This window comes from Panicum hallii, chromosome 2, assembly GCF_002211085.1.
Source record: "Panicum hallii strain FIL2 chromosome 2, PHallii_v3.1, whole genome shotgun sequence".
Taxonomy (NCBI): Eukaryota; Viridiplantae; Streptophyta; class Magnoliopsida; order Poales; family Poaceae; genus Panicum; species Panicum hallii.
This window is the reverse complement of record NC_038043.1, coordinates 53,363,162-53,387,275: the sequence shown is the minus strand read 5'-3', so window position 1 is coordinate 53,387,275 and position 24,114 is coordinate 53,363,162. Positions and strand designations below refer to the sequence as shown.

The 24,114-nt window shown below is 52.5% G+C and overlaps 1 protein-coding gene and 1 long non-coding RNA gene across 3 annotated transcripts; one reads left to right on the top strand and one right to left on the bottom strand.

The window, feature by feature from the left end:
* Positions 1-2,082: 2,082 nt before the first annotated feature.
* Positions 2,083-3,701, bottom strand: LOC112880372 (cysteine-rich and transmembrane domain-containing protein WIH2-like). The gene is made up of 3 exons (XM_025944952.1): positions 3,526-3,701; positions 3,231-3,387; positions 2,083-2,390 (listed from the first exon to the last, which is right to left on the bottom strand). Exons 1-3 carry the CDS (start codon positions 3,572-3,574, stop codon positions 2,345-2,347), a joined length of 252 nt encoding a protein of 83 aa, XP_025800737.1. The 5' UTR covers positions 3,575-3,701; the 3' UTR covers positions 2,083-2,344.
* Positions 3,702-6,142: 2,441 nt separating this feature from the next.
* LOC112883202 lies at positions 6,143-9,843 on the top strand. 2 transcript variants are annotated; one of them, XR_003226775.1, is made up of 5 exons: positions 6,143-6,214; positions 6,354-6,429; positions 7,056-7,171; positions 9,012-9,068; positions 9,160-9,843. It is a non-coding gene; the product is annotated as an uncharacterized LOC112883202 (long non-coding RNA). The 2 variants fall into 2 exon arrangements; XR_003226776.1 differs by lacking the exons at positions 9,012-9,068; positions 9,160-9,843 and adding an exon at positions 7,751-8,007.
* The last annotated feature ends 14,271 nt before the right edge of the window (positions 9,844-24,114 follow it).

Sequence of the window (24,114 nt, the reverse complement as noted above, 5' to 3'; positions counted from 1 at the left end):
TAATTGATTGGTTACCCAAGATATGCCCTTTACCCTTATCATGAAAGAAATGCATTCTAGTTTTTGGTTTCTGTTAACGTCTCTCTAAAGAGAGATGGTGAAGTATCAAAAAAAAAAGGAAGGGAGCTAGTGCTTGGTAATGAAAGAAAGGCGTGGTGTACGCGCTTCCTTGGTACTGCTGTTGGGCGATTGGAGCGTGACACGGTGAAGGCCGCCTCTTTTTCTCTACTTGATTCCAAGATGTTTCTCAGTTTGAACAGAGTTCACAGCTAGTACTAGTAGATACTGTAGATATATATATTACGCTGACATGGACTGCACATGCACGGAGAAGTTGCTGTGCTCTGCGTCAGGTTTCGCTCCTATTGTGCAGATCTCACCGCAGCTGGACTCACGCGATGTTTTGTTTCGAGCCGGCAAGAGGTTGGAGACCAGTCGCGTCACATCCACGGGTGGACGCTGCCAGTGCGCCGTGCTGCTGTGCGCACACCTCGCTGATGAACGCGCATACGCCTGGGTTCCTACTGCCAAACAGCGTGAAAAGGAAATGCCCGCTTGGTCTCGAGCGTCTAGCCGTGATCCACGCGTCAGTTTCCTTCAGATGGAGAACTGGAGACGTGTACCAGCGGCAACTTGAGCACCAAGAGTGGACTGTCAAGGCAGCGTCCCAGATGAATCACCGAGCAAGGTCTTGACTCTGGCCGGATGGCAAGGCGTGCCGTGCGCATTTGCGTGTGCTGCTGGGTGATTAGAGCGTCTACCAACTACCAAGGCGATGACGTCTTCGGCCCAAGCATTGTTTTTTTTTCCCAGGGGCGGAGCCAGGATTTAATGTTAAGGGGGGTCAAAAAGAAATTAGACAATCATCCTTTAAATCGCATATATGCTCCTTAGTTAGGATGGTCCGATCACGATCAATCAGATGGTCGTGATGCGAACAAGTACCTCAGGTGCGCTCCGGTGAGGTGAGGTGAGGCTCGAGGGCGACGTGGGCGAGCGGATAGGGCGAGGCGAGAGCCGGAGGCTGCGCGGCTGAGCGGCTCCAGCTTGGATTTCGGTGAGGCAACGTCCAAGGGTGCATGAGTGAGTAGGTTGGCCCAGAGGTCAGTTTGCACCGCATCGTTAGTAGGCAACGGGCAGATTGCGGCGCAAGCGGATGGATTCATCTCATCGTATCTTGTTCTCCAACTAAATATATTTTTAGATTAAAATTAAATTCTTGGAAGAAAGTTGTGACAAATTCTAAATGAAAAAAAGAAGATGTGCACTAGAGCAATACAATTATATCCAGTTCCAACTCGAAGCTGGACTCCATTAAACTATTTTCTGAGAAAAACCTTTAAGTTATGTACTCTAATTTAATTCACTTAGAATACATTCGTTACATTCAAGCTACTTATTTTTATTGTTAAAATCCAATCAACCTCGTTTAAGTTGTAAGAGCGTGATGTTACTTAACTAATCATGTAATTTGTTACTGTCTATTTGAGTTGACATGCTGAGCATAGGAGGCGCCATGCCCCCTGCCAGCCCCCGGCCCCTTGCCTCCGCCACTGTTTTTGCCCCTTCTCTTTCTGTAGTTACAAATTCGCGGATGCGTGCCACGGCATGAGCTGTGACTTAGCAAGCCCACGGACAATGCACCCATCCAACATAACGTGGCAACTTTTTTTAAAAAGAAAAGGCTATCTCTAGCAAGCTCTAAACATCCCGTAATGTACGTACCCGAAATAGGACGGGGTCACTGTTGTACTGTGCATACCCGAAATAGGACGTGTCACTGCTGTACTGTGTGAACGTGTCCAATCATCCAGGCTGCAAAAAGCAGACTCATCCCAAGGCCCAAGACAGCGTAAAGCTGGATTGCTGATGCTGACCCCGGAAGTCAAGCAGGAAGCAGCGACGCCTTCATCTTCCCAGCAAAATGTCAGGTCGATCAGATAAGATGATTCGAATAGGAGTCAAACATCACGGGCGAGCGAGACCCGGCGGCTAACGCGCAGATACTGTATTTTTCTAAGCGGGCAAAACGTGATCAGCAAAATAGGGTAGCGGCGACGAAACCAAACAAGATGGCAGAGATACGGAGAAAACACCAATTTGCGCACTCCACAATCCCAGGATGAATTCCACCAGAAACTCGGCAATCCACAGAATACACACCAGCCACCAGCCAATCAACACCGACAGAATACTAGTACTAGGAGTCTCATTGCAGGGTTCCATAAAAGAGAACTGAAAAAATAGACGATTTTTTAAAGAGAACTAGCATTTCAAGCCATTTCTTCCATGAGGTAGTCTCATTTCACTTCCAGTCATCTCGAATTCGTCGTCGAGTGTCCTCTCAGAAGCAGGCGTCCAGGAGGCAGCAGCAGCAGAGGGCAGCCAAGCTGTTCAACCACAAGTGAAATAGGCTGATAAAGATGAAACGAAGGAAAGCATATGCCAATTCTAAAGCATGCGTTACTAAAATGTAGAGATGGCTATGATGCATGACAGATTCCAATTCCCAATTGTGATATTGTAAGTACAAAGCTAGTGCTAGAGCATCCATCCCATCTCATTGCTATCAGCGCGTCAACGGAAATATGTTATCCTTTCAACCAAACCAAAAAGAGAAATATTATTTTCCTTTTTTTTAAAAAAAAGAGAAACATTATCCCAGGTGACCTCGCCCCGAAGGAATCTGAAAACCGGGGGGTCTTTCAAACTGACTACTACTTCTCGGGTTTATTGCAGCCGGTGCAGAACGCAACCGGGGGGCTTTCGCGCAGCCAAACTCGAAACGGCAACAAGAATGTGACTGCAGAGATTCGAAACCAAGACCGCACATCTCAGATCGGACGGCCTCCGTAGCACGAGGGAAAAAGACACCCACCCCCCGCGCGGGATACGTGCGCGCGTTTGCGTGCAGCGACGGACACGTCGCCAGGGCCACGAGGCTGGCGGGTTACCCTTTCCAAGGGTTGTTCACGCGTCAAGCCGGGGCCCCACACACCGTGGCAAACGTGCGCAAGCACCAGCAGGCGCGGCCGCCGCCGGGGCCGGGCAGATCTGACCGGCGATCCCAGCGCGCGAAGTCGGCAACCCTCTAAACTAGCACTAAAACTTTCGACCTAATCCGGCAAGGAGATTCCGGAGAGGCATCCGATCTAGCAGCAAACGAGCCCCCGCGGGCAGGCAGCACAAAAGTGGAGGGGACGAGATGAGGAGGAAATCAAGGAACGTACCATCCCTCCATGAAGGAAGGCCCGCTGCTCTGCTGCTGCTGGGGCGGCGGCTGCGCGTACGGCGGTGGGTAGCCCTGCTGCGGGTACCCCTGCGGCGGGTAGCCCTGCCCCGGCGGAGGGTAGCCGGCCGGCGGGTAGCCGTCCTTCCCCGGGTAGCCTGCAGGAATAAGATCCAAACGCCAGCGAGTTTAGCCTCACGAGTCACGGAAAGTAACAAAGCAACAGACACACAAAAAAAAAGTGAAGCAAACAGGAGCAGCAAGTAGACGGCCGGAGAGAAGCCGCCGCCGCACACCTTGCTGCGGCGGGACGCCGACGGGGGGCTGCTGGCCGTAGTAGCTCATCTCCCTCTTCTTCTTCCCTGCGATCGGAGGGGCGGACGCGGAGCAGGCAGGGTCAGGGGAGCTTTCGCTGGTTCGGTTTGGGTGGGGGTTTGGGCGAGGGCGAGACGGGCTGGACCGGTCGGTCGGGCCGGGCGGTTTTATAGAGGGGAAGGGCCGTGTGTTTCCGGGTGCTTTCTCCTCCTGCCTTTTGCCAACCGCGTCGCCGGGGAACGTGGTGGTGGCCCTCGGTCTCTGGCGGTGGGCCGTTTCGTAGCTCGCCTCGAGCGTCCGCTGCTGACCCGGATCAGGCGTTGCGAGCCAGCCGCCTCCACGAGAGGGTTTGCTAAAAAAAAAAGAAAAGGAAAAAAGGCGGCGTGTTGCAAGGGGGTGTGGCCACCGGATTTTTATGGTTGGTTTTTAGTTTTTGCAAAAGCAAAAGTAGATGTAAAAGTCCAACGAAACACATCTTTTGGTGAGAACGTGCCAGTTATTTTAGATTTTTGGAAGCAGAAGCAGAAACAGAAGAGTTAGCGTGACGAAATTAGAGACTCCAGTGCTGAAAATTCAGTAGGACCGCAAGAGTGGTTTGGTATAACATAATCAGGAGCTGAGATGCATCTAGTCCTGGCCGCGTTATGGATTTTTTTTATGAGGAAACGTGTCAGGGAAATTTCGAGTGGCAGGAACACGGCCGTCAAACGTAGAAACTCGGTCAACGCTTTGCTGCTCAAAGTATCGCCCTGGTTTATAACTAATTCTTGTAACTTGTAATCCGGGACCGGATCGATCAAAATCATATCTGACCGGAAGTTTGAGTCATAGGCTAACCATTAAAATCATCAGCCGGGGCAGATCAGCCTGGACCGGTGGACCGGACCCTGGCTGGTAGGCGCCTGCCTCGGTTCGTTCAATCAGGCTCAGCTGCCCCATGTTGCCATTTTTCCTGTTGCTTCGCCGCGTCGTCGCCGTCGTCGGCCTCGACGGATGGACACGTCACAACCCCCAACCGCCGTGCCCAACCAACGCTCGTCTCTCGTCATCAACTGACCGATCCTCGTGCTACGCACGCATCCCACGTCCTCGGACACAAGGCGTGAGGTGGTCGCCGGGCATGCAGGCGAAGGAAGGCGGGTTGCGTTTCTTCCGCCGCGTGAGCATTCCGGAATCTTGATGGAGGGCGGCGCCTGCAGTAGACCGACCGGGTAGCAAACTAGATGATCAGTCAGCCCAGGAAACCTGGTGGGTGTGGGTGGAACGGGGACAGTCCATGTACACAAGCAGGCCCAAGTTGGCGTAGTAAGCGGGAGAGGTGGCAGCTGAGCTGGCCCACACGAGGAAAGGGTGTCGGCCCGGGCAAAAAGCAGCGCGTTGGAAGTAGTGCGTGTAAGGCCCGCACCAAATTTTTGGCGAGGAGCGTGATGGATTTTGTTGGTTCTCAACTTCATTGCCTGGGCCGGGCACGACGAATTTGAGTTCAAATCATCACCGAGCTGACACTGACGCTCGCATCGGCCACCACTCCATCAGGTTAACGCCAACGGTTAGCAGGCCATCACTCCCACCGTGCACGCTGTTGTGTATCTGGCAGGTCAAGCGCGGGCGGGCACACGTACGTCCTCGTCGGAGGTGCCTTGACGAGCGCAACGTCTTGTGTAGTTGTCTATCCAACAAGATGATCACAGTCCAGTCTTATAGGTTGGAATGTGGCATAGATTTCAAGAATCCCTGCCCATAATCTATCATCCCCTCTCATCTAGCTTCTAGGAGATCTTAGTTGAGAAAAAGACACATTTGTCCGTGTTCCAACAATGGCATCTCTTCCTTCAGAACCAAGGCATTGTAAACATTTGGCTTTCACAACCAAACCACCATCTAGAGTATAATCTTGAGATCCAAACGGAGTACATTATTACTCCAGATTTTTATAATTAAAGTACTATTCATAATCCGTATCCTCATACACGATGTTCGATTGTCCATACTACGGCTGCAAACATGCATAAAATTATTACTGTAGCGTTGCTAGCAAGCACTACCGAGCAGGCAATAATTACTATCTATTGTTCACGGTGGCGAATTCAGCCAGGGAATGAAGAGGGAGCTCCCTTCTCCTCCTCCTCTTCTTCTTCCTCCCCTTCTCTTCTTTTTCGTCCCCATTCTTTTTCATTCTTTTTTTTAGAAAATAGAGGAGAGGCTTAGAAAAATATTCATTGATCTTGAGGAGGTACGGAGGCTTGATCCTCTAGCCCGCTTTAGATCCATCCCGGACTGTTCGCGACTCACGAGCCCAATAAGGCCCAAGCATTTTCCGTACGGCACAAGCAAGCCCAGCAGTGTTTTCCTTCCGGACCCACAGGCAGCTCACGGGTCCCACGCATTGCGCTTGCGAGCGAAGTCTTGTGGCAAAAAAAGTCGCCAGCATTTACCGTAAGAGGCGGCCGTCACTGGACAGCGGGCCAGATGAGGGAAGACCCCACATGTAAGTGGCACGATTGACAGTACGAGTCCACCCAGCGAAAATTCTGTGGGGCCCATTGAGCCAGCGATCACGTCCTCCTGTGGCCTCCTCCTCTATTTTTCCACTCTGCTCTTCTCCGTCTCTCCTCTCTCCAACTCTCCAGCGCGGCAGCGCCCGCACCGCACCTCAAATCGGGGAGAGAGGTAGGCATCCGATTCCATGTGGTTTCGATTTGTGGATCTGGCCTGGTGTTCGTGTCTCGCGTTCGTTGATACGCTTCTAGATCAAACCGCCCGAGTTTTTGTTTTTTTTTATCTGATGGATGTTCTGTTTATGTCTCAGGAAGGCAGGACAAGGAGTCGAAGTCTAGGCGCAGGTGGAAGTGGAAAGGATGGCCTCACGGATGTCTGTGGATGCTGTACGTGCGTGCGCATGTCCTCGATCCTCTCTCGTGTCTTGTCCACTAGATCGGTTACTAGTGCCTTATTGGATTGTCTGTCTGTTTGCTTGTGCAGCAGATCGGTTACTAGTGCCTTACTGGATTGTCTGTTTGTTTGCTTGTGCACCAGATCGTTACTGCTACTCGATCTGGTGGATTAGATGTTAGCGATAGTAACTGGTGGATTAGATTTGATGTGACCGATTGTTAGTCGTGATTGCTGCTACCTCTGGACGTTGGATGTTGGTTGCGTAGATCATTAATTCAGAGATGGACACTAACAGTCATTCTGACGATGAAGTAGAAATGGACACCACTTTTTTTCTGACGATGAAGTAGATAAAGTAGTACTAGCTGGCTAAACAATCCATTGTGCACTTGCTTAAGCAATCCATTGTGCACTTGTGCATGCATGGGTGCTTAAATAGTTAAATTCCTGTAACTGCATCTTGTCAGCTTTCACCCCTGAACACCAATCGTCAGGAGATGATCAGATTTATATTGGCTGAAATAATCCATTGTTGTTCTTTGTTACTGGTGCATGCATGCGTGCGTGCTTAAATTTCTGTTCCTGCATCTTCTGACCCCTGCACACCAATCATCAGGAGATAAAGGCGCTGCTGAACGGGCCGGTGCTGCCCTGCAGCAAGCCCCACCAGCTCGTCCCTCTGGGAGACGATCCGGTGGTCGCCATCGCTTCGGTCTGAAAGAAAAATCAGAGGTGCGGAAATGTCGGTCTCAAACTTAAGCTCATGATGGGTGCGTGTTTATACGAGCGCGGCAGCGCAAGAGTTTGCTACATATTCAGTTCAGCAAGAAGTTATAGAGTATGACAAGTTTACAATAAAGATATTTAAAAAATCTATTTCCAAGCCAATCCGACTAGAACTTCACGTTTATAGAGTTTTTATCGTATACTCTGACACGCCCTCTCAATCCAAACTGTTAAGATTGAGATTGTTCTTAGATAATTCCATATGTCTAACAGTTAAGGGTTTTGTAAATCCATCTGCAACTTGATCTCCTAAACCAATGTATTCAATCTCAAGTAGCTTCTTTGACACACGTTCTCTCACAAAATGATAATCCACTTCTATATATTTTATTCTTGCATGAAACACTGGGTTTGCAGAGAAATATTTTGCACCTTGATTGTCACACCACAATCTTGCAGCTCTTGGACCAGGAATCCCAAATTCCTGTAACTGCGTTTGTATCCACATAACTTCAGCTGTGGCATTAGCTAACGCTTTATATTCTGCCTCCGTACTTGACTGAGACACCGTTGCCTGTTTTTTAGCACTCCAAGACACCAAATTATCTCCTAGAAACACAGCAAACCCACCAGTAGAGTGACGATCATCGACGCAGCCTGACCCAATCGGCATCCGAAAAAGCACTGACCAGCGAAGAAGAAGATCTACTAATTCTTAACCCCAGTTTTACCGTGAGCTTTATGTATCTCAAGATTCTCTTTACAACATTCCAATGAACAGTCATCGGTGCCTGCAAGAATTGATAGACTTTGTTGACAGCAAAGGAAATATCTTGTCTAGTAAGTGTTAGATATTGTAAAGCCCTAACTACACTTCTATAATTTGTTGCATCGTCTGGTCCAAGAGGATTACCTTCATGTGCAGATAATTTTTTAGTAATTGAAAGAGGAGCTGCAACTAGTTTACAATCTGTCATGCCTACTCTTCTCAATATATCCGAAGCATATTTCTCCTATGTCAATAAAATACCATCACGAACTTTGCTCACCTCAATGCCAAGAAAATAATATAAATCTCCCAAATCTTTTAGAGCAAATGCTTCCTTCAACTTTGCAACAATGCTTCGGTGGCTCTTAGTGTTGAGCTAGCAACAATAATATCATCCACATAAATCAAGACAAAGACTGTAAATCCCCTTTGTTATAGAAAAATAAGGATGTATCAGCTTTTGATGATTTAAAACCGAGAGCTAGAAGATTTGAACTCAGTTTTGCATACCATACTTTTGGGGCCTGCTTCAACCCATATATTGCCTTATCCAATTTACAAATATAATTTTTGAAAGAAGGATCGTCATACCCAGGCGGTTATCTCATGTAAACATTCTCTTCCAGAACACCATGTAGAAACGTGTTCTGTATGTCTAGCTGACGAAGGCTCCATCCTTTTGAAATAGCAAGAGTCAAGATGATTCTGATGGTTGCTGCCTTAACCACAGGACTAAACGTGGCTTCATAGTCTATGCCATATCTCTGCTTAAAACCTTTAGAACAAGATGCGCCTTATATCTGTCTAGGCTGCCATTAGACTTCGTTTTAATCTTGTATACCCACTTGCAATCAATAATATTAATACCTTTCTGAGGAGGAATAAGATGCCAAGTATTATTTCTCATTAGAGCCATATATTCTGCATCCATAGCTTCTTTCCAATTCTTATTTCCAAGAGCTTCTTCTAAATACTGTGGTTCTCCAAAAGTGGCAAGAAAAGCATTCCTCCCGTACTTGGTTGTTCCATCAGCGTACATCTTCTCTTTTCTGATGCCTTTTTGTAGTCTTGTGACAGGCTTGGTAGGCTGAATTGGAGCCACGGAAGCTTCCTCACCTCCAGTAGGTGGACTAGGTAGAGGATCTGTCATCAGTTTTAGTTTTATTTCTGGTGTCGAGAGCCCGCCGTTCTGCGATGATGTAGAAGCCCGCGACTCGTCCCGCAGGCATCGTGGAGCTGTCGGGGAAGCAGCACTGGTCAGGGATGCAGCGCCTATCGGTATCACTGAAGGCGAGGAAGATGTTGGCGACCCCGACTCTTGTGCAGCAGCAGCGGACGCAGACAGATCATCTCCCGCACTGGTTTCAGCTTCTATATCACCTGGTACATCATTTTTTGTGCTGTTTTCTGCAGGTGCTTCATCAATTTGGTATGTAATATTATGCAAATCAGAAACGTGATCATCTATATGTTCTCCCCCATGATTAGTGATCGGATTTAGCAAACTTTGAGGGAGAAGGGAAATATCCGAACGAAGACGAGCACCGGCATTAGAGTCGAGTTTGGAGAAGGGAAAAACTGTTTCATCAAACGTGACATCACATGAGATATACACTGAGCCAGAGGAGATCTCAAGGCATTTGAATCCCTTATGAAGATTACTAAACCCCGGAAATACACATTGTTTGGACCGGAATTCAAGTTTGTGCTTGTTGCAGGGACGGAGGTTCAGCCAACGGGCACAACCAAACAAACGCAAGGACGAATAATCAGGTTTTTGGCCAAACAAGAGTTCTAAGGGAGTAGTAAATTGAATTACTTTACTAGATGTTCGATTTATGAGATAGGCAGCGGTATGAAAAGCTTCATCCTAGAATTTTAATGGCATATAAGCATAGGCTAAGAGAGAGAGACCAACTTCAACAATGTGTCTATGTTTTCTCTCGGCCGAGCCATTCTGCTGATGTGCATGGGGACAAGAGACATGGTGTGAGATGCCACATTTAACCAAGAAAGAGTGAAGTTTCTGATATTCACCGTCCCAGTCAGTTTTCACAGCTATAATTTTTCTATTAAACATTCTCTCAACGAGACTTTGGAATTCATGGAATTTCTTACACACTTCTGACTTATGTTTAAGGAGGTAGATCCATATGAATTTACTAAAGTCATCAATAAAGTTGATGTAGTTTTTTTTCCTCCTGCTGAATCAAGCGTAGAGCCCCACACATCAGAAAACACAAGTTCCAAAGGATATTTAGATTCACTAAAAGATTTTGAATAAGGGAGTTGATGGCACCATAGGCATCACAAACTGACTCTTTATTTGACTCAGCTAAACATGGCAAGTCGTAATTGCTAACAACTTTAGAAACTATGCTAGATGAAGGGTGACCCAAGTGACCGTGCCACCTTTCGAACGAAGGTCTGGTGACACCAAAAGCTTGTTTTAGGGATGAATTGCTTGGAAGAGAGTAAAGTCCCCCGCGACATGGCCCTCTAAGGATTGTGTTCTTGGTTGCTTGATCCTGGACAAAAAGAAGTTAGGGTGAAATTCAAGGTATGCGGAATTATCGAGAGCAAGGCGATGAACGGATATAAGATTCTTTCTAGCTTCAGGGGCATAAAGGATATTATTAAGATGCAAATCACAATTATCGGTTTGAACAATAGAATGACCAACGTGAGTGATTTCCATACCTGAACATTTGCTGTTTTAATCTGATCCTTGCCACCATAACGATCACGAGTGGAAAGCTTTTCAAGGTCTCCCGTAATATGATAAGAAGCTCCAGAATCCACATACCAATTTGTGTCCACACCATAAGAAGAACCTGCACTTTTGTTATTTGCACCATAAGACTCATCGAACCTGTACCAGCACTCAATGGCTGTGTGCTCTTTCTTGTCAGAGACTTGGCAGGTTGGTCTTGCATCACTAGATGTGGTGGCGTTGGTGCGGTAGCGTTGCTGCTGTTGATGTGGTGCACCACCACGACCATGGCTGAAATGAACCGGATTCCTGAATCGAGGAATCCGACTCCCTGTATCGTCGTGATAGTCCCTGGATCAAGCGCTATCACATACAGAACTCATTTCAGGCATAATATCACAGTCATACTCATAAGAGGTCATTCACGGGTTTAATTATTACATAAATCCAGAGGATCTGTAGTACGGAATTTATTACAAGCCTTTCGGCTAAATCGAACAAGCAGAAAGCGCATAGCGGTAGCTAGGTCTTCGGCCGTCCTCCATCTTCGGGTTCCACCTCCACAGGCGACTTGAGCGTAGCTCGGGCCTCAGTCGTACCATCCGTCGTCGTTGGGGTCGAATTCCGGGTCGGATCCTGCATCGTACCAGGCTATCCCCAAGGATTGGGATAGGTTCACGTCACCATCCGTATGCAAGCTTTATGTGGTCTATACTACGGATATAACAGAGTTCAAGGGTAAAGCTGGGGGTTTCCCTATGCATGCAATATAATTTATATAAGAATACACATCTCCTTTCATTCCTGACTCGGGCCCTTCCGGCATTCCGGACTCCCGGTCACACACACCTTCCAACACCACCAAGTCGATGCGAGGACTCCCTCTCCCCGCATCTCAACTGCCCCCTGGCAGGACATTATTCTAGAGGGAGGTAGAGATCATGAGTAACACTAACTAATAAGAGCAACAGAGGAGTAGGGATGTCCATAACCGAGGACGCGGCTATACGTATAGTTTTCACCCTGCAGGGGTTGTACACCTGGTCCCACTCGAATCGACACTAGCCGGAGATCAGCCGACTAGTATACGAAACACCGGTCTACGAAACGGAAATAGGAGCCACGGCACCATCCGGCTTTCCCGGGTCTTGGGCGCATCCTCCCGCGAGAGGTCGCCCCGGGACTGTGAAGCCTCCCATGCGTCTCGGGGAACGTGAGGTCATCACCTCCTTCCCCTGCACCGATACTCGATCCTCCTACCGGCTTGGTACCGCGCTTGCTAAGTCCGGACCGGGCCCACCCTCATAATGGGTAAGTGGTGTGCACGCTTACAAAGTCCCACAAGTCATGGTTACTCTCACCCGGTCCTTATCTGCCGGAGCGGGCATCTTCGTCACACGCGTATCCACCACGGTGGTCCGCAACTGCACCCTTAACGGGTGCCCCAAACACCTCACGCGAAAACAAAACTGTACCCGCCACAGGTACTTCGTAGGATGTGCCAAGATACACACCCCAAGCCCTCGATCTACGATCGAGTTAGGTCGCCCACTCCCGGCTAAACCCTAATCACCAACTCCTGAAGAGAGCCAATTCACGCACGCCAAGACTATCCAACCATAACCCACACATACACTTTCAAGGATTTACAAGGCATATCTTATAATAAACAATTCAAGATGGGTTGACAAGGAGTATGGATCGTAAAGGGGCCATGCAGGTTTATCTCGATATATAAATATACACATACAGCAATAGCATTCTACAAGCAAATGCCTAGTAGGAGTTCAATTCGTAGATGGCCGTGAACCTGGCGTCTCCTCGAAGTCCTCCTGAGTCTCCGGGTAGTCCTGGTCGTCGGTCAGCTCCTCGCGGGCGGGTCCTATTCGTAAATACGAGTAAGAGTAGGGTCCAAAGTGCAAAAGTGCACAAAAGGTTGCAAATAAGATCCAAATCATCACAAAACCTACTCTAACAGGTAGCTCATGATTTTAGAAGAATTATGAAACTGGTTTCATAATTTTCGGAGGTTCGGATAATTTATTATGAATTTTCTAAGGAAAAACCTATTTCTGAAATTAATAAAAGGATTTCAGAAAAACAGGCCTGAAAACAGGGACACGTGGCAGCACCAGGGCGTGCCACGTGGCATGCTGACGTCAGCATGATGTCAGCAGAGGGGGTCCCGGGTGATGACGTCAGCAGTGGGCCCTGCTGACGTCAGCGTTGACCGGTCAACATTGACCGGTCAACGGTCAAGGGTCGGTCAGCGGTCGTCGGGCCCCACTGGTCGGCCTCAGCACGAGGCTGACAGGTGGGCCCCTCGGGTCAGGTGGCAATTAAAAGAAAGGCCACGGTTCGGTTTTGGGCCGAAAAGGGTGATGGGCCGGCTTGGTTGGCCCAGAAGGCTCGGCTCGGCCCGTAACTCGGCTCGGCCTGCGGCTCAGCAGGCCGGCCCGGCAGGTGGGCTGGCTGGGCGTGCGGCTGACTCGGCTCGGCTCCCTTCGCGGGCCGGCTTCCTCTCCTCCACAGGCTGGGCCTTCTCTTCTCCCTCTCTTTCCTTCTGGCTGGGCTGGCTCTTCGTCTTCTCCTCCTCGCGGGCCGGCGGCGTCGCTTCCTTCTCCTCTCCGACTGGACGGGCCCAGGCGTCAGCGTCTGCGGGATCCGGTGCAGCAGACGCGAGTGTATGGGTGCGTGTGTGTGTGGCGCCCGAAAGGTGCTCGGGAAAAGGCCTCAACGGCCGGGTCGCGACGCGAACGCGACGTTGCGGTCGCGTCGCGGGGGTGGACGCGCACGGCGAGGCCGTGGCGCGGACGTGGCGAAGCTGGGGCCAAGGCAGTGGGCACGGCTCGGGTGTGCGTGTGGTGCGCGCGCACGCGCGCGAATTCTGGTTTTCCAGAGCCGCGGCGTGGCCGTGCCGTGCGCGGAGCACCGGCGGCCCGGGTCCGCGGCACGACGCGGCGGCGAGGGGCGACGGCGGCAGCGGGGGAAGAAGCGGCGCGACGGGCTCCTGCAAGAAAGGACGGCACAGCGGCCGGAGGGGTGTGGGGAGTCCTACGGCCGGCTACGGATGGTTCATCGGCGGCGCTAGGCTCACGCCGGCAGCAGAGGGAAGGGAGACGGTGGCGGCGCTCACCTAGGGCTCGTTGGCGTGGGTGCGTGGCGCGGTGACGAGCTGACGCCGGCGAGTCGGTGCAGTGCAGGACGCGCGGCGACGTTGACGTAGTCGTACGGGGCGCAGGCGCGGTGTAGACGCTCCGGCGTGGCGGCGGTGTCCTCCTCCTCGCGCAGCTCCGGGCGGCGTCGGTGGAGTCGTCCTCGGGCTCCTCCTCGCGCGGCTCTTCCCCTTCTCCTCCTCCTCCTCTCTTCGTGTGGCGGCGGCGGAAAGGCGGCTGGGGTTTCTAGGGTTTGGGCGAAGCGGCCTCGGGTTTATAGGGGGGCGCTAGGGTCCGGGGCGGCTGCGGCCGAGGGTCCTCAGCGGCCGGGCCGGGACGCGTGGCGCCCTTGCGGTGGCTGCGGCGCGGGGGTAGGGTCTCGGGCTCGCGGCGCGGGCTGTCGGGAAAAAAGGGCGCGCGGCGGTTGCATTGCCCTGTCGTGGAGCGGAGACAGGAGCGCGCGGGGGTGACGCAGGCGAGCGCGGGCGCGGGGAAAAGGGGCGGCCGTTTCGCTATCCTGTCGCGAGGCGGGCGACGCGGCGGAGGCGAGCGGGAGCCGGGAGCGGGGTCGCGGGCGTCGGGAGGAAGGGGAAAGCTGACAAGCGGGACCCGCCTGTCAGCTGCCCCGGGCGGTAAAGGGAAAGGAGGCCGGGACGGTTCGCGAAGCTGGGCTGGGCCGGCTCGCGTGGGCTGATCCGCGTGCGGGGGAGAGAAAAGAAGGGAAGAAGGTGGGCTGGCCGGGGCTGCGTGGGTGATGGGCTGGTGGGCTTGTGGCCCACGGGGGTATTAGGGTTTAGAAGTTTAGATTTGAATTTGAATGCCCATTCCAAATTCAAATCTCACACAAGGAAATCAAACAAATTCGAAAATCCAATTCAAGTAAGACGCAATAGCCATTCAAATCAAGTCCATTCACAAAAATTTTTGAAATCCCCAAATTTTGTTAAACAATCTCTATAATTTCTAACATGGAATATTACAGACTCCCCCCCTCACAAGAATCTCGTCCCCGAGATTAAAGGCTTACCTGGTCTTCGAAAAGGTGTGGGTATTTCTCTTTCAGATCGGACTCCTTCTCCCACGTGGCTTCCCGTTCGGTGTGATTACTCCAGAGGACCTTGCAATAAGGAATGGAGGTCCTCCTAGTCTCCTTATCTGCCCGGGCTAGAATCTTCACGGGATACTCTACATACTCAAGCGTTTCTTGCAAGTCCACTGCCTCTGGGGGTATTGTCTCATCCGGTACCCGCAAGCATTTGCGTAACTGGGATACGTGGAAAACTGGATGCACTCCAGCAAGCTCTTCTGGTAGCTTTAGTTTGTACGCCAAACCTCCGATCCTTTGAATGATCGGATACGGTCCAACGAACCTCGGGGCTAGCTTCCCGTTGACGTGAAACCTCTTGGTGCCTCGGAGTGGTGACACCTTCAGGTATACGTGGTCTCCGACCTCGAACGAGAGGTCTCTCCTCCTCTTGTCGGCGTAACTCTTCTGTCTGCTCTGCGCTATTTTCAGGTTCTCCCTGATCTTGGCGACATTCTCCTCAGCCTCTAATATAGAGTCTGGACCAAAATACGATCTCTCTCCGGTTTCTGACCACATCAGCGGTGTTCTGCATTTTCTGCCATAAAGTGCCTCGAAAGGTGACATTCGCAAACTGGCCTGATGGCTGTTGTTGTACGTGAACTCAGCATAGGACAAACTCTTCTCCCAATCACTCCCGTAGGCTAGCACACATGCTCTAAGCAAGTCCTCGAGTATCTGGTTCACTCTCTCGGTCTGCCCGTCGGTTTGGGGATGAAAGGCGGTGCTGTAATCTAGTTGAGTCCCTATGGATTTGTGCAAACTCTGCCAGAATTTTGCGGTGAACTGAGGGCCTCGATCTGATACTATGCTTCGTGGTGCCCCGTGGAGTTTCAGAATGTTCTCTATGTACAGTTCGGATAATCGGCTCACGGGGTACGTGGTCTTGACGGGGATGAAATGTGCCACTTTGGTTAGGCGATCAACGATTACCCAAATGGAGTCATTGCCCTTCAGAGTCCGGGGTAACCCTGTTATGAAGTCCATGCAGATATCGTCCCACTTCCATACGGGAATGTCAAGTGGCTTCAGCAAACCGGCAGGGCGCTGGTGTTCTGCCTTGATCCTTCTACAGATATCGCACTTAGCCACGAACTCGGCTATGTCCGTTCTCATGTCGTTCCACCAGAAACGGTCCTTCAGGTCTTGGTACATCTTCGTACATCCTGGGTGTATGGCGTACTTGGAGTTATGCGCTTCATCCAGAATCTCGGCACGGATCCCTTGATCCTGGGGTACGCATATGCGATCTTTCAGCCATATGGTTCCTTGGTCGTCGACCCGGTAGTCGGTCGCTTTCCCGTCTCGCATTGCTCGCTTGAGCTTCTGAAGTTCCGGGCATCGTCGCTGTGCTTGCCTGATTCGATCTTCCAGATCGTACTTGACTGTCATTATGTTCAGGTGCCCTTGTTCTACTATTTCTAACTTCAGTCTCTCGAGTTCATCGCATAGAGTAGGCTGTTCCTCTCGAACTAGCAGATTGCTGCAATAGTGCTTCCTACTCAAGGCGTCCGCTACGACGTTAGCCTTGCCGGGGTGATATTGAATGTTCAGGTCATAGTCCTTGATCAGTTCTAACCATCTCCTCTGCCTCATATTCAGCTCTGCCTGAGTGAAGAAATACTTTAGACTCTTGTGATCGGTATAGATATCGCACTTGTTGCCAATGAGGTAGTGCCTCCAAATCTTCAAGGCGTGCACAACCGCTGCGAGTTCAAGGTCGTGGGTAGGGTAGTTCTCTTCGTGTTTCCGCAACTGCCGGGAGGCATACGCCACAACTTTGCCATCTTGCATCAGCACACAACCCAGGCCTTGACGAGAAGCGTCACAATAGACTACGAAGTCCTTCCGGATGTCCGGAAGAGTGAGGACTGGAGTAGTAGTAAGTCGGGACTTGAGCTCTTGAAAGCTGGCTTCATACTTGGGTGACCATACGAACGGCACGTTGTTCTTGAGTAGCTCGGTCATGGGCTTGGCAATCTTGGAAAAGTTCTCGATAAAACGCCGGTAGTAGCCTGCCAAACCCAGGAAGCTTCGGATGTCGGTAACGCTTTTCGGCTGTTGCCACTCGGACACTGCTTCGATCTTCTCGGGATCTACGGCAACCCCTTCAGCAGTCAACACGTGGCCTAGGAAGGCAACCTTCTCTAGCCAAAACTCGCATTTGCTGAACTTAGCATACAGCTGGTTCTGTCTTAACCTCTCGAGTACTACCCTCAGATGCTCAGCGTGTTCTTCGGCTGTCTCGGAGTAGACCAAGATGTCGTCGATGAAGACTACGACGAACTTATCCAGTTCCTCCATGAACACCTTGTTCATCATGTTCATAAAGTAGGCGGGTGCGTTGGTCAGTCCGAAAGATACTACGGTGAACTCGTACTGGCCATACCTGGTCACGAACGCTGTCTTCGGGATATCGCTTTCCCGAATCTTCATCTGATGGTATCCGGATCTCAGATCGATCTTGCTGAAGAATTTGGCCTTTCTCAACTGGTCAAGCAGATCATCGATTCTGGGCAACGGGTACTTGTTCTTAATGGTCACGGCGTTCAGCGATCGGTAGTCGATGCATAGCCTCATGGTTCCGTCCTTCTTCCTTACGAACAACACGGGTGATCCCCATGGCGATGCACTGGGCCTGATGTATTGTTTATCCAGCAGATCCTTCAACTGATTCTTCAACTCGGTGAGTTCTTCCGCGGACATGCGGTAGGGTCGCTTCGCGATCGGTGCCGTCCCTGGCACAAGGTCAATCACGAACTCGACATCCCTGTCCGGCGGTAGGCCAGGTAGCTCCTCGGGAAACACATCGGGATACTCGCAAATCACTGGTACATCTTTGAGTGTCCTCTTCTCCAAGCTGTTCAGATTGTACACCTGAGGTACATCTCGGGACTTCAACGGTTCCACCTCGATTTTCTTCCCACTAGGGTGTTCCAGGGTCACTAATCTGGGTGAGCAAGAGATGACACCCTTATGTGCTGTCAACCAATCCATTCCCAAAATAACATCTATCCCTTCTGACGGCAGTACTGTCAGGTCAGCTGTGAATGGCAGTCCCTGAATCATGATCTTCACTCCTTTACATGCTAATGTGCACCTATGATCCCCCAGCGGAGAGCTAGTGATGATAGGGTGGCTTCTCGGGGTCATCGGAAGGGATTTTTGTGCAACACACTTAGAAGAGATGTAGGAGCAAGTGGCTCCAGAGTCAAATAACACCAAGGTTTTAGAGCCGTTGATAAGATACTCACCTGTCACGACGTCGGGGGCATCCCGGGCTTCCTCCTCTGTCAGGTGGGTGAGGCGGCCACGGTCTGCGGAGCGCGGAGCTTGAGCGGGCCTGCCGGTGGAGCCAGGCGCGCGAGCTGGGGTCGAGGTCTTCTTCTCGGGGCACTCATAGGACTTGTGGCCCGGTTTGTTGCAGGTGAAGCAAACAAACGGCGTCGAGCCACTGTTGGTCCTCTATGCCGGCTGCTGGCGGTGGTAGTTGCCTCCTCCCTGGTTCTGTCCTCCGTGGGTCCTGTTGCTGGAGTAGTGGTTGCCTCCTCCACCGAAGTTCCTGCTCGGCTGACTGGAGCCAGGACGGAAACCGCTCCTCGGTGGCAGAGGTGGCGCGTTCCTTGTCTTCTGGAAGGGCCGGTCTCGTACCTGGTGGTCAGTCTGGCGCTTCTTGTTGCGCTGACGGTCCTCCCATCCTAGTCTCTCCCTCTCCACAGCAATGGCACGGTTGACCAAGCTGCGAAGGGATGGGTACTCGCATCCCGTCACGATCTGACGGATGCCGTGGTGCAGTCCTCGAAGAAACCAGAACTGTTTCTTCTCCTCGGTGTTGGTGTCATCTGCAGCGTACCTCATCATCTTGGTGAAGTGACGCTCGTACTCCTCCACCCTCATCGTACCCTGGGTCATGGTACGGAACTCCTGAGCCTTCTGGATCATCACTTGCCGGGGCACGTGCTGCTCACGGAACGCCCTGGCAAACTCCTCCCACGAGATGTGTGCTGGGTCATGGTGGGAGTCGCAGTAACTGTCCCACCACGACTTGGCGGTACCCTCAAGCTGGTGGACGGCGAGTGCGACGCACTCCTCGTCGGTGCAGTTGGTGAGGTCCAACTTGGTCTCGATCACCCTCAGCCAGTCATCGGCTTCCAAGGGGTCCTCGGCGTAGCTGAAAGTCGGGGCCTTCAGGCGGATGAACCTCTCGATCTTGCGCTGGAGGTCCTCTTCAGGCGGGCCGTGTCGGTTGGCTCCGTGGTTCCTCTGGTCAACTGACTCAGCCAGACGCTGAAGAAGCTGCGTCTGCCTATCCATGATCTCTGCGAGTGTCGGCGGTGGCGGCGGTGGCTGCTGTGCTGGCTCAGCGTCGATCTCCTCATCAACCTCCTCCTCATCGGCTTCGTCTCCACGGCGTGCCTCTCCAAAGGCGCGGGGTGCGGCACCCGCGGCAGGTCCCCTGCCTCTTCCACGCCCTGCTGCCGGGGCACGTGCTGGGGCAGCACGTCCGCGCCCACGGCCAAACGGGCGACCTCGTCCGCGTGCTTCGGCTGCGGCTTCCTCCTGGGCGGCTTGCTCGAAACGAGCCATCAAGCGATCAGACCTCCGGATCGACATTTCCTGTATAGGGTGAAGGGGGAAGTTTTCTTGCGTAAACGCCGGCACTCACTACCCAAAATAAAAGAATACACACATGGGCAAACATGCCATTTATCCGAGAAAAATGCAAAAATAAAGGCGATAATATTTTAAAATGAAAGTAATTGTCGAACAAAATAATGCGAGAATAAAGGGTCTTAACATTCATCCATTCAGACATCAATCAGGCAGTACAAGGAATCACCGGTGTTATCTCGAGGTCAACTCAAAAGCCTTCAAGATAACACCCCCAACTCACACTCTAAGAATACATCGTGAAGGTTTACAAAAGAGTGGTGACTCCTATCGTGTCTACCTAGACTCGTGACACCACAGGACGCTAGCCGGAAAACATGTCATCGGCTCAAAACACGACTCATGAGAAACTCTCGCCGGTATGGACCATCGGCGGCTACTTACCCTACACCTACTCCTACCTAAGACACCAACTCACGCCCTAATAGAAGGTGACGCGTGGCTTCTTGTAGGTCAGCACGCGCTTGTACGCTTCTGGGTAGTCCTCCGGGAAGATGGAGTCAATGGCGGCGACGACCTCCACCACCTCCTCGGTCTCGATCGCGGGCGCCATCTTCTCATGGGGGCACAGGTGTAGGCGAAGCTCCGTGGGGATGAGCTTGAAGTCCTCCTTCCTCACCAGGGGCTGACTCTCCTCAGGTAGCTGATTCCTCAGCTCGTGGATCTCGTCGACGCGGATGGAGTCGGAAATCTCCCACGTCTGCAAGGCGCGAGCGGCCTTGTCGTGGAGGTACACGGCGGTGCGGGTCAGCAAGGCGATGTTCTTCTTGTTCCTCTCCAGCCGGGTCTCCAGTTCCTTCACCCGGTCCTCGGTCTTGGCCTCGAAGTAACCGTGCAGGGTCATGAAGTCCTGCTGGTCGTCCACCTGAGTCTGCAGCTGGCGGCACTCGGCCTCACTGTCGGTGGCTCGGTCTTTGAGCTTGCTGATGGTGTCGAGATAGTCCTTCTCCTTGAGCTTCCACTCGGCCTTCTCCTCCCGGAGCTTCTGGAGCTCGGTCTCGGTCTGGAGTAGCTTGGCTTCGGCGGCCGTCCTCAGCTGGGTCTCCGTCTGACGCATCAATTGCGCCTCCATGTAGTTCCTTTGGTTGCGACGGGCCTCTCTCTGAGCCGTGGTGTAGAGCTGGTTCCACCCCTGAATCTCGTGCTGCAGGACGTAGATGTGCCTCACACTGTCGTAGAAACCCAGGTGTAGCTGATCGCTCTCCGAGGAGAGGTTCACAGCTAGGTGGTCCAGGTCGTAGAGGTAAGAGCCGGTGGTGTGGATCAGGGGCTGGTCCCCTCCGGTCTCCTGAACCGGGGCAGAGTACATCTCCAGGTAGACGGCCTCGGGATCCTCATTGGGTAGGACAGTGTAACGCTCTGAAAATCTCGAGTCTAAACTACGCGATAGGGTGTTCCAACTAAGGGCGGACTCACCGTAATACCCTGACCCCTCTGCCACACGTGCGCGTTACAACCCCCGCCCTGTGCCACACAACGCCCGGCCTCCCCCACGCGCGACCGCCTCCCACAAATTGCGCCGGCGCAAGTCCTTTCTCGCGCGGCGCGCGAATCCCGCGCGCGCGTGGCCGACCGGCCGCGGTCGCCGCCGCGACCGGCGCCGACGCGCCCCTCCCTTTTTTTTTTTCTCTCTCTCTCTCCTTTCTCTTTCTCTTTTTCTCTTCCTCTATTTCTTTTCTTTTCTTCCCCTTTTCCCTTTCTTCTTTTTCTTTCCTTTCTTCTTTTTCCCTCCCTCCTTCTTCCCCTTCTCCTCTCCCCTGCCCGAGCACTGCTCAGCCCGCGCTGCCCCCTGCTCGGCTTCCGCACGCGCGCGCGCCTGCTCCCGGCCAACCGCGCCCGTGCCGCGCACGCGCGCACAAACACTCCTGCACGCTCGCCCCGGCCGCACGCGAGCCCCTGCCCCGGCCGCGCCGCGACGCGCGCGCACGCGCACCGCGTGGCCGCGCGCCGCGCCGTGTCGGCCGCCGCTCGCGCACGCCCTGGCCCGCGCTCCGCGCGCCGCGCCGCGCCGTCCTCCGCTGCCGCGCCTGCCCCGTCGCGTGCGTCGTCGTCCTGGCCGCACAGCGCCGCCCCCGTGCGCCCGCGCCCCCGCTCTGGCCCGCCCGTCGCCAACCGTACTGCCCGCCGCTGCCTCCCCTGCCGCGCGCTCGCCCTGTGCCGCACAGCGCCGTCCACGTGCCCGCACCGTCGCGTCGCCCCGGCCTCGCTGCCCGCGCCACCGCTCGACGACACGGGCGTCACGACGCGGCCGCCATTAAGGCTTCCCGAGCCGCTCGCCGGCCCCCTCCCACCGGCCACCACCGGCCACCGCCTTGCTTGGCCTATAAATAGGCCGCCCGCACAGCCGCCCCTCCCCACGACCTTCACCACCGCACGGCCCCTTCTTTCCCAAGCTGCAGCGCCGCCGCCGCCTATAGCCCCGCCGCCGCCCTCGGTCCGCCGCCGCCCGACCTCCACGCGCCACCCCGGCCCGAGGTGAGGCCGGGGATCGGTTCCCCTCCTCCCCCTCTTCCTTTTCCCCACCCCCTAGCCGCCACCGAGCCCCGGGCCGGCCGGATTTGGCCGCCGCCGGTGCCCCCTCTCCCTTCCTCTGTTTTGTGCGGGGAAGAGGAGGAAGAAAGGGGCCTTTTTGCCCGAAGCCCCCTCCTTTTTCCTGTAATACCCCAAAGGAACCCCCCCTCCTCTAGATGCCCCCCTTTTTGCTAAAAAGACCCTACTCTTTCTAGTATTTCGAACCAAACCCCTCGATTACGTAAACCTAAATACACTCGACACCTTTCAGCGTACCCTGAGTATTTCTTGGATTCGCAAATAGGTCCTTGTCCTTTCCGTATAGTTACGAATATGCCCCCAGACCCTTGTTTAGTCCTTGAAACCATCTTTAACTCGTCATTTTATGTGTGAAACGACCTCCGATCGACCCGAAACTTTACCACGCCCTTTCTAGTATAGCTCTAGCCATGCCATTAAGAAACCACCCAAAAATATTACCCCTACCTCCGTAGCTAAATTATTTCCGATTCAAGCTCAACGATAAAAGCTTTTAATTCTTGTGCTTGATTGTGTGTCTGTTTGTTTGCGTCGTAGGACACGGAGTGAACGAGGAAGGTCCCGATTGTGACCAAGTGAACGAGGACCAGTGCTGCGACCCCGAACCCGTGGGACAGTGCTTCGATCAGGATTTCCCGCAAGGGTTTGACGATGGCAAGTTCAATCCCGCCCTTTGATGCATGTTTCTGTCCTAGTTTTTATAAACTCAACCCAGTGGCCTGTTTTATAAAATTGCATGGTTTTGCGTGTTGAAAACATGGTAGGATAGCCACCCTTGCTTGAGACAACCATACTTTGACCACCTGATTTTATAAAGAAAATGTGTGTGTGGGGGAAGGGATAAAATGTGGTTTTGGAAAGTGAGATAGACGGGATGGATGGCATTTCTGTGTGAATTGCCGTTGGTGTGCTCGTACCTGTATGGTTGAGCGAGGAAGGGAGATATCCATCTTGTCACCCCTAAGGACCGAGTTGATGTGACATCTCACCTAGCTTCTTGTCGTGCAAACCACTTGACCGTTGTATGGGCAACGGCTTAGCATAAATCCCACTAGTTAGTCTGATAGCCATCAGGAGAGCTGAGAGCAACGGGTGATCAAGGAAAAGGGATAAGCTCTGTGTGACTTATGCCCCGGTTAAACCTCGGAGATAGGTCGAATGACCCCTTGATGGATCCCGTGATGGCTAGTCAGGTCTAGCTAAGGTGGGTAATGGCTTTGATGGGATCTGCACCGGCACTAAGGTGTTCGTGCTGTGGTACCCCACCTGTGGGTAAAGTTGCACACCTCTGCAGAGTTAAAATCTATTCGAATAGCCGTGCCCACGGTATTGGGCAGGTTACGGTGTGGTCACATAACTAGTGTTTATCTCTGGGAATGGATGGGCTGGTGTGAGTTGTTTGGAAAGTGTCCGGCAGTTGTGCCGTGTGCTACGGCGGACGGGGAGTCCGGTAGCAGTTTAAAACTTGGATCCTGTGTGGATCAACACCGTGTGCTCCTTGGTACAAGAAAACTCGTTTTAAAAATGCTTTTTTTAAACAAACCCCTGCATACAACAGAGTTTTCCGCAAATGAACCATAACCTTATCCTTGGATTGTCCTGTGCATTAATTTCTGTTATACCCCGCTCCGTGGGTGTGATTGGACTTGCTGAGTACGTTTGTACTCACCCCTTTTTACTTTACAGTGGAAGACCCAGACTACGTCCCCGAAGACAACGAGTAGGGCTCCGTCCTGCACCCAGTCTTGCCTGTGGTTGAGGCCACCGTTGGATTCCGCATGGCGCAAGACTCTGATGATCCTTTGTTCGTAGCTAGTGTAGTTGTGTGGGTTTTGGTTGTAATACTCGCGATAGTGGCGCTTCACTGCCCATTACCGCGTAGAGTTGTACGGTGATGTACCATCTGATGTAATAAAGTGTTATCAGCCTCCTGGGACTGATAAATCAACACTTTTAAGTCTCCCCTGAAGGGGGGACGCTTCAGGTGGTATCAGAGCCGTAGGCTGG